Source organism: Tubulanus polymorphus, chromosome 10 (genome assembly GCF_964204645.1).
Source record: "Tubulanus polymorphus chromosome 10, tnTubPoly1.2, whole genome shotgun sequence".
Lineage (NCBI taxonomy): Eukaryota > Metazoa > Nemertea > Palaeonemertea > Tubulaniformes > Tubulanidae > Tubulanus > Tubulanus polymorphus.
In genome coordinates this window covers 7,068,089-7,081,784 of record NC_134034.1, presented here as the reverse complement: position 1 = coordinate 7,081,784, position 13,696 = coordinate 7,068,089, and the positions used below count along the sequence as shown (strand labels likewise).

Below are 13,696 nucleotides of genomic sequence, written 5' to 3'. Positions count from 1 at the left end.
CTACGATTGAAAGCGTAGCCATTCCCAACATCAATCGGTCGCTAGAATGCCTAGGTGGAGCCATGTGGTTCAGTACTCTCGATTTGAACTCCGGATACTGGCAGGTGGGACTGAGTGAAACTGCCAAGGAGAAATCCGCTTTCAGCACCCAGAGTGGCCTGTGGCAGTTTACCGTTTTACCGTTTGGTATGTCCGGAGCGCCTGGAACGTTTGAACGACTTATGGAAATGGTACTTGTCGGCCTGCAGTGGGAGGTCTGTCTGATTTACTTAGACGATATACTAATATTCAGCAGTACCGTAGATGAGATGCTCGAAAGGCTGGACTTAGTCCTCACCAAACTGGAAGAAGCAGGGCTCAAATTGAAACCTCGGAAATGCTCCCTGTTTCAACAGTCTGTGGCTTTCCTCGGTCACGTAGTCAGCGCAGCCGGAATTCAGACGGACCCATCAAAAATCGAATGTATCCAGACCTGGCCAACACCCTCCAACGTTAGAGAAGTTCGAAGTTTTCTCGGTCTCGCCACCTATTATCGACGATTCGTCGCGGGGTTTGCAAAAATAGCCAGCAGCCTTCATCATCTGACTGCTAAAGACCAGAGATTTGTTTGGACGGAGGAACACGAGTCGGCGTTTCGCAATTTGAAAGACAGGTTGACTAGTGCACCAATACTAGCTTACCCGAGCGCTACTGACCCATACGTCCTAGACTGCGACGCGAGTGCTTTTGCCATTGGCGGCGTCTTAAGCCAAGTACAGGAGGGCGAAGAAAAACCAATTGCCTACGGAAGTCGGACGCTTAATAGGGCCGAACAGAACTACTGCGTAACACGCAGAGAGTTGCTGGCAGTAGTGTACTTCGTTAAGTACTACAAACACTTTCTGACCGGCCAGAATTCCTGATACGGACCGACCATAGCGCCCTACGGTGGCTGATGAGCCTCAAGGAACCTGAAGGACAAATTGCTCGCTGGCTTGAGTCTTTGTCGTCATTCCATTTCCAGATCGAATACCGCAAGGGAACACATCACGGAAACGCAGACGGACTGTCTCGCATTCCCTGTCGACAGTGCGACAAAATTGGTTACCTCCACGTGGTCCAGCACGGAGGATTCGATTCGGAAGACGACTCGACCGACACCAAACTACAGGTTGCTTGTTCACCGCAGCATCGGCATATCCGAGTGACTAACCCGACATTCGGCGAAATCCCCGAGCCTTGGGACCTGACAGGGCTTAAGACAGCCCAATTTGAGGACGAAGATCTGAGGTGGCTCATTGAACTTCAACGCGAAGGAAAATCAAGGCCCCAGTGGCAAGATGTAGCACCAAAAAGCAATCAAGCGAAACGCTATTGGTCCGAGTGGGACTTACTTCAGATCAAGGATGGTATACTTTTCCGCGAATGTAGACCTCACCGAGGCGGGTTTTCCCAACTGGTCGTTCCCCCACCACTCCGTCGGATCGTATTCGACCAACTTCATTCTGGTCGTGTCGGGGGTCACCAAGGCATCGAGAAAACACTTTCCAAGGTGCAGCGACGGTATTTTTGGCCAGAGATGCGTGACGACATCGATCTGTGGGTGAAACAATGCGAGGTGTGTCCCCGGAAGAAACCGCCGCCGAAAAGATATCTGGCGGAGCTACAGTCATACAATGTTGGATCCCCCATGGAAAGAGTAGCGGTCGATATCATGGGCCCTCTGCAGGAAACCACGGCAGGGAACCAATACATTATAGTCATAATGGACTACTTCACAAAATGGGTAGAATGTTACGCTGTACCGGACATCGAGGCCAAGACGGTAGCTGACAAACTTGTGACCGAATTCTTCAGCCGTTTCGGAGTGCCGAGGGAGCTACACTCAGACCAAGGCTCAAACTTCCAGTCCCATCTCTTCCGCGAAATTTGTACCCTGCTGGGGATCCATCAAACCAGATGCAGCCCCTACCGTCCCCAAAGCGACGGTATGGTGGAACGCTTCAATCGGAGCCTTAAAACAATGTTGTCTCTAACAACAACTGACGACCCTTTTGATTGGGACTTACAACTTCCCTACGTCTCGATGGCCTATCGTTCCGCCCGGCACACCACTACAGAAGCGTCACCAAACTACCTGATGCTTCTGAGGGAGATCGATCTACCCCTCGATCTGATCGTCGGACTCCCTCCGAAAGATCGGTATCCTTCCGTCAGCGACTACACGGCCAGCGTACGAACCCGAATAACAACGGCACACAGAGATGCCCGCAAGGCGCTCCTGAAGAACACATCGCGACAGAAGGCACTATACGACCAAAAACGTCACGGGAAGCCGTACAACGCCAGCGACCGGGTTTGGCTCTATCAGCCCAAATTGACCGACGGAAATCCTAATCGCAAACTCCAGTTGAACTGGACTGGGCCGTATACAGTAATGGAACGACTCTCAGATGCCCTATATGAGGTGCGGGACAAGCTGTCCAGCGCTCCTAAGATCGTTCACTTTGACCGACTTAAGCTGTATTTAGGGGTGCAATACCGATCTCTACTGAACGTCGAGCCCGTAACAGACAAACTGACGATGACAGAAGATACAGAGAGTAGACACAAAACCAGCGGCCGTACCTGCCCGAAACGCCAACGCCCAGAATATATCTACTTGTAGGCGTTGTCTACTGTTTAAAACAGCAAAGTAATCAATCGCTCTTTGTTCTTTTATTTTTAGGTCGTCAAATTTCAAATGTCGTGGTTGTCGGGACCATTTCCGTTCAGTGGAGAACCTGAAGCGCCATGAAACTAAATGCGAAGCGGTGACGCACGAGGGCGTAAAATACGAATGTAAGAAGTGCGGCAGAATCAGTGACCGGGGTGACACACTACGACGCCACGCCAGACGTCACCATGGCACTTCTCAGTGCGTAATAAAGATCGTGGAGGAGGGGTGGGACCAGCCGCCTGAGATCAGCATTGAGTGCGCAGGGGACAAGAGAAAGGTGGAGTTGACAGGTGCGGTGCGTGAAGAGAAGAGAAGGAAGAAAAAGGTAGAGAGGAAGGAAGAAGGTGTAACAGCAGAGATTAAGAAGAAAGAAGAGAGGAAGGAAGAAGGTGTAACGACCGAGATTAAGCAGAAAGAGAAGAGGAAGGGTGAAGGTGCGACGACACAGAATAAGAAGATAGAAGAGAGAGAAAAAGAAGGAGAGACTGAAAGCAAAGAGAAGGAGGAAAGCGTAGCGAACGAAGAGAGAGGAGCCGGAGATGGAACAGAATGGACCAAGAGAATAGAAGACGACTTGACAGCGGCAGACACTACAACCGTTGAAATCACCCCTGACGGCAGCTCGAACGTCGGCAAACCAGGAGATATCGCGTCTGCAAAACCCGGAAGAAGTTTGGCCGAAAGAATAAGTTATGGAAGAAGGAGAAAACTTATGATAAAAAGGAGCCTGGAACTTAGTCGGCGCGCGAGGGAAAGAGATGAGTTGGAAAAGAAGAAGAGATCGGAAGAGGCGCACAAGGCGGCAGTAGAACAGTGGAGGAGGGTGGAAGAGGAGGCAAGGGAGAAGAGAGAGACAGAGAGAAAGAGGCTGGAAGAGAAACGGAGAGAAGAAGTACAGCGTTTGGAGAAAGGACCGAGAGAGCCGGAGAACGTACCCGCGTATTCGCCAGAGATACTCGGCTCGAAATTTCAGGATTGGTGGGGGAACCAGACCCCAACATACTTGCCGACCACGATCGAAAAGCCGATACCGAAGGCCGATATCCCGGCCCCTATACAGCCGGCGATACTCAGTTCGGACGAGCCGCGGCCGGTGAAAGAGAACAGATGCAACCCAGAATCGAGAAGGGTGCTCGCGCATGTACACCCGACCGTCCATGGCCGCCCGGCTACTTTCCGGGAAGTTCCGGGAGTGCCCGTTCGATGCCCGTTTTGCCAAAAGATGGCCCGCGCTTCGGGGATTTCCTGGACGCCACCAGCACGAAGTTCATTGCAGCCGTTTTCGGAAGTTCACGTCCATCCACTCGAGACAGGGGACATGATTATTTTCGGGTTCGACGATGCGCCGATCGACTGCATAGCGTGTGTACTGGAAGAACGATGAGCGTCAGTCATCGTCAAAACGTCGAATGATTGTCCGTCCGCGAGTAATTCGAATGTCCGTCTATTTAGAATATTACGATGAGCGTCAGTCATCGCCGAAACGTCGAACGATTGTCCGTCCGCGAGTAATTCGAATGTCCGTCTATTTAGAATATTACGATGAGCGTCAGTCATCGCCGAAACGTCGAACGATTGTCCGTCCGCGAGAAATTCGATTTTTCACGCGGGGCGCGTGAAAGCTGGGAGGGGGTGATGTAGCGAAACTAGCGGATTTCGCCGTACATTGGCGCTAAATTTAAAATCACCTTCTCCCGGATTTCACCGCTCTGCTCCTATCTTATAATATATTATCCTGTTTAATGTCTTTTAACTGTATTTATTCGGCGAGACCGTGTTGTATCATTTTATAAATGTCCGTGTTTTGTAATTGGGTCGATGTTTCGCGACCGGTTGTTCCGGGTCCGCGTTTATTCATTTTAACCCTTCTGGTTGAATTGGATTTGTAATTATTACTTATATCTTCCGAGTGCGGGGTTCGAACCCTTTCAACTCATTTATTACTTTAAGAACATTTATCGCTCATGTATATTATAATATTACCTTTGTGATGATATTTTAAACTATTCTTTGTATCTCTCGTGTCCGCCGTGACCTTTTGCAGCTGGCGTGCGGTTGCCCGGCTCCGCTCTCATTGTCGCTGGAACTCAGCCAACCTCGAAGTCACGTGGCACGCGTAACCAATCACGCGTGTCCGGGCTTTTGTTCCAGCCAATGAGAGCGCGGCGGGGACAATCGCGGGCTATAAAAGGAACGCGGAGCGCGAGATTCAAGAACAACCGTTCACTCGGACTGTCCGTGCAACTTAAAGCTTGCAAGCGCCGCAGAAAACGTTACGTAATTCTTGTATTGACTGCACATACCAGTAATTATATATAATGTAAGAACCTGCCCGTCCGTGTCCCCGTGTCCACATGCGGGCACCCGGACCGCTCTAATTAGTTGTAAATAGTATTTGCCGTTATTGATGTTCAGGGTCGGCGTTGTCCCCGGCGGACGCCGCGTTGTCCCCGGCGGACATGGTTGTTTCCCCTGACGCCGTGTTTGTCCCGGACTCCGCGTTGTCCGGGCGGGAGCCCTTTTGTATATAGTAACCGTGTTCGGAATGACCGACTGTGTAATTGTAAATAGTGTTTGGAAATTAATTCGAGGCTCGCATCGGATTTCGGGCGGTTATAGCTGCAAATAAATATATATTAGTTAGTAATTCAAAATTAGCATCGGGCCGTTTCTTTGAGTTATCGTGGACTTGATCGGAGTGAGGAAGAGAGTCAGAGTCAAGTAGTCTAACTTTTAGGACACGAGGAATCCGGTCGGTCAGCTGAGGAGAGGCCGGAGTCACGCTACCGACATTTTGTCGGGCAGAGGATTCCAGCTGAATTACTCGCCTCCAAGAGGAGGACGAGCGGACCCGGACGTACCCACCAACGGTGAAGAGGCACGAAGAGATAGAGGGCGCCCCGAGAGGATACGGGCCGTGTGTGAGGCCTAAGTTGGGTGGAGGCGGGACAAGCACAGCTGCGCAGGAGTTGCTTGTCCCCCGCGAAATCCAAATATTTACTTCTAGATAAACTAGTTTAGAAATTGGACGGTTAGTGAAACCATTGGCAGTTTTTAACTCTACTGACCGAATGAGGTCATCCTCCCCGCGCAAAATCTTAATAATTATAGCTAATTTCCATCGTAAACGTGGAACATGTGCGTCATGTATTAAAACTAGCATTCCCGGTTTGATATTTTGATAATTATCGCCAACAGATTTATGAGATTCTCTCAAATTTACCAGGTACTCTTTATGCCACTTATCCCAAAATTTATCTTGAAGTGTAACCAGGAATTTATATCGATTCTGCAACTCGGATTCTGACAAATTGGAATAATCAGGATCATTGATATCAAACTCAGGATGAGGCAATGAATTAATTTTCCTTCCACAAACTAAATGAGATGGAGTTAATACATTAATGTCATTGATATCTGATGTTTCCCTGACTAAGGGTCTGTCATTAATCGTACACTCAATTTCTGTGATTAATGTCGAAAATTCATCTAGAGTTACTTTTGCCCTTCCTAAACACTTTTTCAGAGCAGACTTTGTCAAACCGATTAATCGCTCGTAGAATCCTCCGTGCCAAGGGCTTCTTTTTGTTATAAAATGCCAATCAATGCGTCGCTTTGAAAGGAAATTCGTTGAACTCAAAGCTTCAAATATCTTCTTCAATTCGGAGTTGGCTCCGATAAAGGTACTAGCATTATCAGAGATAAGCATCCTTGGCACGGAGCGACGAGCAGTGAACCTACGGAAACATCTTATAAATTCGTCTGTAGAGTTACTAACTACAACCTCACAATGGACTGCTCTGGTTACAGTGCATGTGAATAATGCAATATAACAATTGCTGCCATTGTTTAAAACGAATGGTCCGCAATAATCCAGTCCACAGTAGTAAAACGGTGGATATCTAGAAACTCTATACCCAGGAAGTGGAGGTGGATCTGGTAACGTAAAGGGTTTACCAGAAACTTTGCGACATGTAACGCATTTTCTGACCTGAGACTTGACTGCTTGGCGTATCTGAGGGATCCAAAAATTTTCTCGTATCTTACACACAGTTGCACTTACACCGAAATGCATGACCTGCAGATGAGCATCATTGATAATCAAACTAGATAACATACACGATTTTGGTACGAATATCGGGTGTTTAGAATCAAAACTCATATCAGCATTCTGGAGACGACCTTTGCACCTAATAATGCCCTCGTCGTCTATGTATAATTGTAGTTGATTAACTACAGATAATTTCTTTCTCTTTGTGCCACTAGTCAAGTCCTGAATTATCTCGGCACACAAAGCGGACTGAAAATATTTGATTATCAATTTTTCAGCATTCACGATTTCTGATGACGATAGTGGTCTGTGATTTCGATCCTCTTTTATTGATTTAAGGTTATGAATAAAGCGTAAAGCCAGAGCCATGACATTTACCAACTCTGAGTATGACGTGAATTGACTATAATCTATAACTTCTCCCAATTGAAAAGTAAAAATTGAACTTTCCTTCTTACGAATTGGATCGGAATTTTGAGCCACTACGTAATTGATTGAAATTGTGCTAGGCTGTTCAGGTAGAGGACTCCCATTGGTCAACCAAGATGGCCCTTTTAACCATAGATCAGCTGTTAACTCATTGTAATGCACACCGCGAGTTAACAGGTCTGCAGGGTTAACGTTACCTGGACAGTAAAACCAACTGTTTAAAGAAGTTAATTTTCTAATCTCGGATACCCGGTTATTCACAAATTGTGTCTGTTTCTTTCCTGAATTTAACCAACCCAATACAATCTGACTGTCAGTCCAGTGAAAGGATTTTATAGGCGAATTAGAACCAATGGTTGGATTAATTGAACGTTGAATGTGATCAGACAACCTGGCTGCAACCGTAGCTGCCATCAATTCTAACTTAGGGATGGTCAATTCTTTAACTGGAGCGACACGAGATTTTGACATTATCAAACTAGACTGACTACCAGATTTAAGGTACGCCACTGCTCCATACGCGCGAGTCGAACTATCACCAAATATGTGTAGTTCTAAATCAGTAGTTCGCAAATTCGGATCTGAGAAATACTTTCTCTGAAATGTCATATCCAAAGCTCGGCACAGGTTTTCATTAATAGAGAACCATTGAGAACAAATATCCTTAGGTAACAAATCATCCCATCCGTATGACTGCTTCCATAAATCTTGAAGAAGTAATTTTGATGGAAGAGTTACGGGAGTCAAAAACCCAAGAGGATCATATATTTTGGCGGTCCTTTTCAAAATAACACGTTTTGTGATAGGAGACTCGTCTATTACCGCGTGCTTTGGATATGCGATCAAATCTCTATCAGTGTCCCACATGAGACCAAGATTCTTTACAATACGAGAAGGTTCAAGTACACCGTCGTGTTTTGCAAGCTCACGTAGCTGCGAACTATTCGATGCCCAGCATCGAAAATTGAAATTGGCATTTTCTTTGAGTGATCTCGCTTCTTTATAGAACTGAATTACATCTGACACAGAGTTTACGCTTGTACTAATATTGTCGACATATATATCTCGTAAAAGGTTATTCGTAAATTTACCTTTGAAATTGTTTCTAAGATGATATATAATTGTACTATTTAGCATAAACGGCGAACATTTCGCACCGAAAAGGACTCTCTTAAAGCGATAAACCTCAAATGTACTTTCAGTGTCTTTCGAATCACTAAGCCAGAGAAAAAGCGTAGAATCTCGATCCGATTTATCTAAACCAACGTGCAAAAACGCTTTTTCGATATCAGTGGTTACTGCGCAATCAAATAATCGAAATCGTATGAGAATAGAAGTGAGTTCATTGAGAAGGCAAGGCCCTGACTCCAAACAATCATTCAAACTTAATGAGTTTTTGGAAGAACGACAACTACAGTCAAATACTATGCGGATAGGTGTAGTACTAGACTCTCGAAATACAGCGTGATGCGGAATATAATGAATTTTCCCTAAATCATCAATAGGATCAGGGTAGGCCACCTTCTCAATGAAGTCGCGTTCTAATTGATATTTGATTATCCCGTCATAACTCTCTAACAACGAAGATTGAAACAGGCGCCGAGCGAGTGATCTTGTACGGCCGTATGCTACCGAGTAATTTGATGGTAAAGGACCATAACCCACTCTCCACGGGAGTTTTGCCTGATAGATACCTCCTTCTTTAGAAATAGAACTATTTAGATATTCCTCTAAAAAATTGGAAGTTTCGTCGACTGGAGGCGCGATACCTAAAATATCTAACGACCAGAATCGGCCAAGATTATAAGAATCAGGCTCCGATACTACATGTAACATGCTAACATTACTAGAATTACCATTTTTCCTAGGCCCAGTTATAACATAACCGAGTTTAGTTGGAACCGCTACTGGACCATCGCTCGACCGTATTGTGCCTTCAGTCTCAATAAAATTGTAGTAATAATCACTTCCGATTAATACAGAAATGTCGATGTGATCTGAAGCGTAATGTATGGGTTGTGCAAATTGAAGACCTTTAAATTCATTAATTGTTTCAATATCAGAAGGCACAAGTAATGGTTTTGTTATGGCCGGTACAACTATTGCTTCGACTTTTAAAGTAGATCCATCTGTACATATTATGTTAATCTCTACAATATCGACCTTCCTGTTCGTAGTCGAAGTTGCCCCAAAAGTACACAAATTCAAATCTGCATTTTTGATAATCTGTAATTTTAGAAGATTTGCTAACTCTTCCGTAACAAATGATCTTTGCGATCCATCATCGAAAAGGATGTTGGCGAAGGTATGTTCCTCGGGTCCCGTTACCCTACCAACAGCAGTTTTTAAATGAACTGGAATCGTTTGAACCGTATTAACGGCTACTGAAATGTTAACATTTTCTATAGACGTTTCTGATTTTGCGTAAGAATTGGATTCATTTATTAAACTCATTGTTGACTGCTGTTGTGGTGTGGGATTGCGAGCCGCGGGTACTAACTGAGGTGTAGGCGCAGTACCATCAACGCTACGCTCACAACTGACCAAATGTGCACGCACACCCTTAGGTTGAGATCGCCTGAAAAAAGAAGCACTGCACAAACTCGAATGATGTTTGCCGCCGCACGATTTACACCGCTGTTGAGAACCACAATCTCGAGAACGGTGTTTCCCTAAACAACTATAACATAAATTCGCATTTCTGATCATACTGAAGCGAATTTCAGGGTCAGTTATGATCTCGCACTGGTTCGCGTAATGATTTGAAGAATAACAATACGCGCATTTACCGCGGTTCGAATTGTTGGGACGGTGTAGTTGTTGTTTAACCGGTCTATTATAATTCACGCGATCTACGGTCGAAATCAACGACGTCACGGTTGAACTTTTGGCTTGAGTTGAATTCGAACAACTCAAAGTGTTACACGCCTCGAGAGTTAACACTTCATTCTTTATAGCCGTACGCAACGAGTCGAGGTCCCAGTCTTTATTGCCATGCTCTTTAGAAATACTCAAATTTACTTCATATGGTAATTTCGTTCGCAGAACCGGAACTAACATGGCGCCATAATTTGAAGTAGGCTTCCCTATCGAATCTAAACTCCTGATGTATTTCTCTAACTTATCGTAAAATGACCTTAACGATTTTAGATCATAGCGGGGTGCCGGTAAACTCAACAAGGATGTCATATAGACCTCAGCGATTTTATGAGCTTGCCCGAATCGGTCGCACAATAACTTTTTTGCAACGAAATAATTCACATCGGTTAACGGGAGGCCCTCAAGACATTCTTTGGCTTCTCCTGTCAAATGAGTAATCAAATGACTAAATTTTTCGATACCCGAGAGATCCGACTGCTTGTCAACTGTTGCGCAAAATAAGTCCCAGAATGACTTCCATTCTAGGAGGTTTCCTGAGAATGTCGGCAATTTTAATTTTTCGAGCGTTAATCTTTTCGGACGAGTTGTAAAATCACGGTTTGAAGGAACATTAATCGTAAGAGCTTGTACGGAATGCTCCAACACTGACAAATCAATTTTCCGTTCCGACAAATAATCTTCAGACTCGGCGATAAAGTCGCAAATTTCTTTTTCTTTCGAATAAAATTCTAATAAGTTTGAATCTAAATCGGTCATCATTTGAATTTTTTTCCTTTATCATCGATACGACGGACATACCTTGCACGCTTTGCTCCTGAGATACCGCGTCTCTTCCTCTCGTAAATAATTTCGTTAGGTGACTCCGATGTCCTTTCCTCGTGTTGTATAATTTTTTCTTATCTTCTTCGTCCATCTTGCTGTTTCTATTTCCTCGGCTCGAGGGACCAAAATGTCATACGGAAAATGACCTGGGACTGTAGATCCTCCAAAGGCAGAAAAATAACTCCAACACAGCTAGATACAAACGAAAAACTGAAACCCACTTTATTGCAGGAAAAGGTTTATATACACAATAATATACATGGTTGATCACCCGTGAAACTGTGATCGGTGAAATATAACACGTTACATAATACACGCTAGTACTGCGTGACAGAGAAGCTATTTTGGTTACCGTGTCCACGGAATCCGTTACACTTGCCCATGCAGAATAATCACATTAATTCAGCTTTCTTTGATTAAGTTATCTAGTTTGGCTGACTTTTTGGTGCCAGATACTGTCAGGAATTTAAGGGGTAGGGGAAATGCATATTTTCGTTGAAACCATGGCAACCGAAAGGACATTGTCAGAGGCCAGTTGTGATATTTTTCCTAACTAGTACTGGTGACAACTACGCTTGGTATATGAAATTCGTCCCGGCCGAAGGCCTGTGGACGCAGTAGGGTGCATTCGAATTAGGCCTTCAGCGCAAGAAAACGCCAAATCTAAAGGTTTCAGCCCATTCGATGATGAAAATGGCATTTTTTTCAAAAAATGCTTAAAGATTGTGTTTCTGATTTTTATCCATAGCCATATATTTATATCCATCAGTGAAAAAAATCTATCAAGTATTCAGAAAATGTTGTATAATTGTTTTATTCATATTTTGAAATGAATGTTTGACTTAGATGGTATTGCGATGGCGATTTGTGCATTAGCATGTATTTCCATGTGTAATTGGCCGAGAGCTATTGTATTGCGTTGTAACTAGGGTGTCTCCACTCTTTCTAAAACTGTACAAAAACTAATGCTATTCTTAAGTTTGGGTACTAGTCAGGCATCAGACCACAATTAGGTTAGTAGCTCGAAGATGCGTAGGGCCGGACCCCAAAAATAGTACCTAGAGTGAAGAAGAGGTCCCCCATAAATGTTGCCATAATTTCTGCAAATGGGATAGGTAACGAATTTCGGTTATATGTATGAAATCCATTGATCCTGAGAGACAGATCGATGATGAAATAAGGATTCCCTGGACTTTTTTGCTTGGAGTAAGGGTACCAAACACGGTGGGGGATTCCCTTAGATATTTGGCTCGGATGTACTGGCATACCTGTACTGGGATACCCCTCCTTTCTAAAGGTTTGATTATTTCAAAAGTTAGGTTGGGTACGTGGGGCGAAAACCACTTCAATGCGTAGCTAAGATGCTGGCCTATGAGCCATAAGCAGGATTTCCCCTGAATTTACGCGCTTATATGTGAACTAAACTCTCGAATTTCTTGTTTTTACTATAGGATATAGAAGATTTTGGAATAGTGGTCTGAGCTCTAGTCAGAATCGGTTAAGAAGACACTTTCTAGAATCCACATATACGCGTTTATCAAAGGGACGTCCTCCTGGCGCCTTCGGCGCCCGTCTAATATGTAATAGATGAAATCGAAGTGACGGACGCTTCGTCACTGCAGCTTGATTTAATTTTTCATACTAAGATTCACACGTATGGAGTGTAACAAAAAACACTATAAATAGCGTCAGTGACTAAGGCTAAAAAAATTGATACCTTGTTTCTCCGCTCTGCTGAGCTTAAATGTTGACCCGGCCGGCTGCCTATCTACCCTATACATTACTTTTTTTAAAATCGTGATCAATTTTACCATAACAGACCCGGCCGCTATAGAAATGAACTGTTTATAAATTTTATCATATTTTACAAAAATGACCCGGCCGCTGAGGAGAAACAAGGTATCATTTTTGTTTAGCCTAAAGGAACACCGAGAAAATTAATTGTTGTCAATGAAACTGGAAAGAAACTCTTACTAACTCTTAAAGTCTATCAATTTTATTCGATATTGAAATTGTTCTGTAGATTTGGGCCCTGAGCATTAAATTATTGAAGAAATTAAATCAATTCTTATAGTTAAGCTTGAAAAAATGAAAACTAATGGCATATATATTTAAGTGGTGGGGGAAAGAAGATGAAACTTCAACTTTAAGGTTCGATTAATTTCTGTTATTAAAAATTTTGGCTTATATTTTGATTAGGAAAATTATGACGAACCTGTTCATTTGATCTGTAGATCAAATGAAAATTTGATCTGTAGATCAAATGAAATTCAATTTTCTATGAAAAAAACTTGACCCATTTCTTAACTAAATATAAACTGGTCTATTTGGCTACCCGGGGTAGGTCGGTTTACCACTGCTAAAAAGATTACTATTTCGATTTAGATTGTATCAGGAATTTTTTAATGGTTTAAACCACTTTGTAAAACCAGAAATGTACCGAAAAACCGACATTATGGTGAAACTGAGACGGTTTGTAAGAATGAAGAATTTGACCTGGTGTTAATTTAGAAATTAGCTCCATTTGAGTAAAGGAAGACGAGAAAAAATGAAAGACACGTTGAAACGCATCAATCGCATAATTTTTTTCTGCCAGAAAAAAAATCGAATAAATTATCAGCAGTAAAATTCAAATGTCAATACAAAAATTGATTTCTCTCGCGAAAAATATTTATTTGTTTCTGATCTTCCGGGAATCTACGGCTCAAAATTGATAGTGCACGTGGCCAGCGGTACCGAATTCCTTATTTGGTGAAAGAAGGGGCGGAGACTAATGTTTTTGCCGACCGCGATGTCGCTGCTCCTCGGGAGCGAGA

At 43.7% G+C, this 13,696-nt stretch overlaps 1 protein-coding gene across 1 annotated transcript; it reads right to left on the bottom strand.

Moving 5' to 3' along the window:
* Window positions 1-5,311: 5,311 nt before the first annotated feature.
* Window positions 5,312-10,971, bottom strand: LOC141911530 (uncharacterized). The gene is made up of 3 exons (XM_074802520.1): window positions 10,857-10,971; window positions 5,700-10,771; window positions 5,312-5,317 (listed from the first exon to the last, which is right to left on the bottom strand). The coding sequence occupies exons 1-3, from the start codon at window positions 10,969-10,971 to the stop codon at window positions 5,312-5,314; spliced, it is 5,193 nt and encodes a 1,730-aa protein (XP_074658621.1).
* Window positions 10,972-13,696: the final 2,725 nt, after the last annotated feature.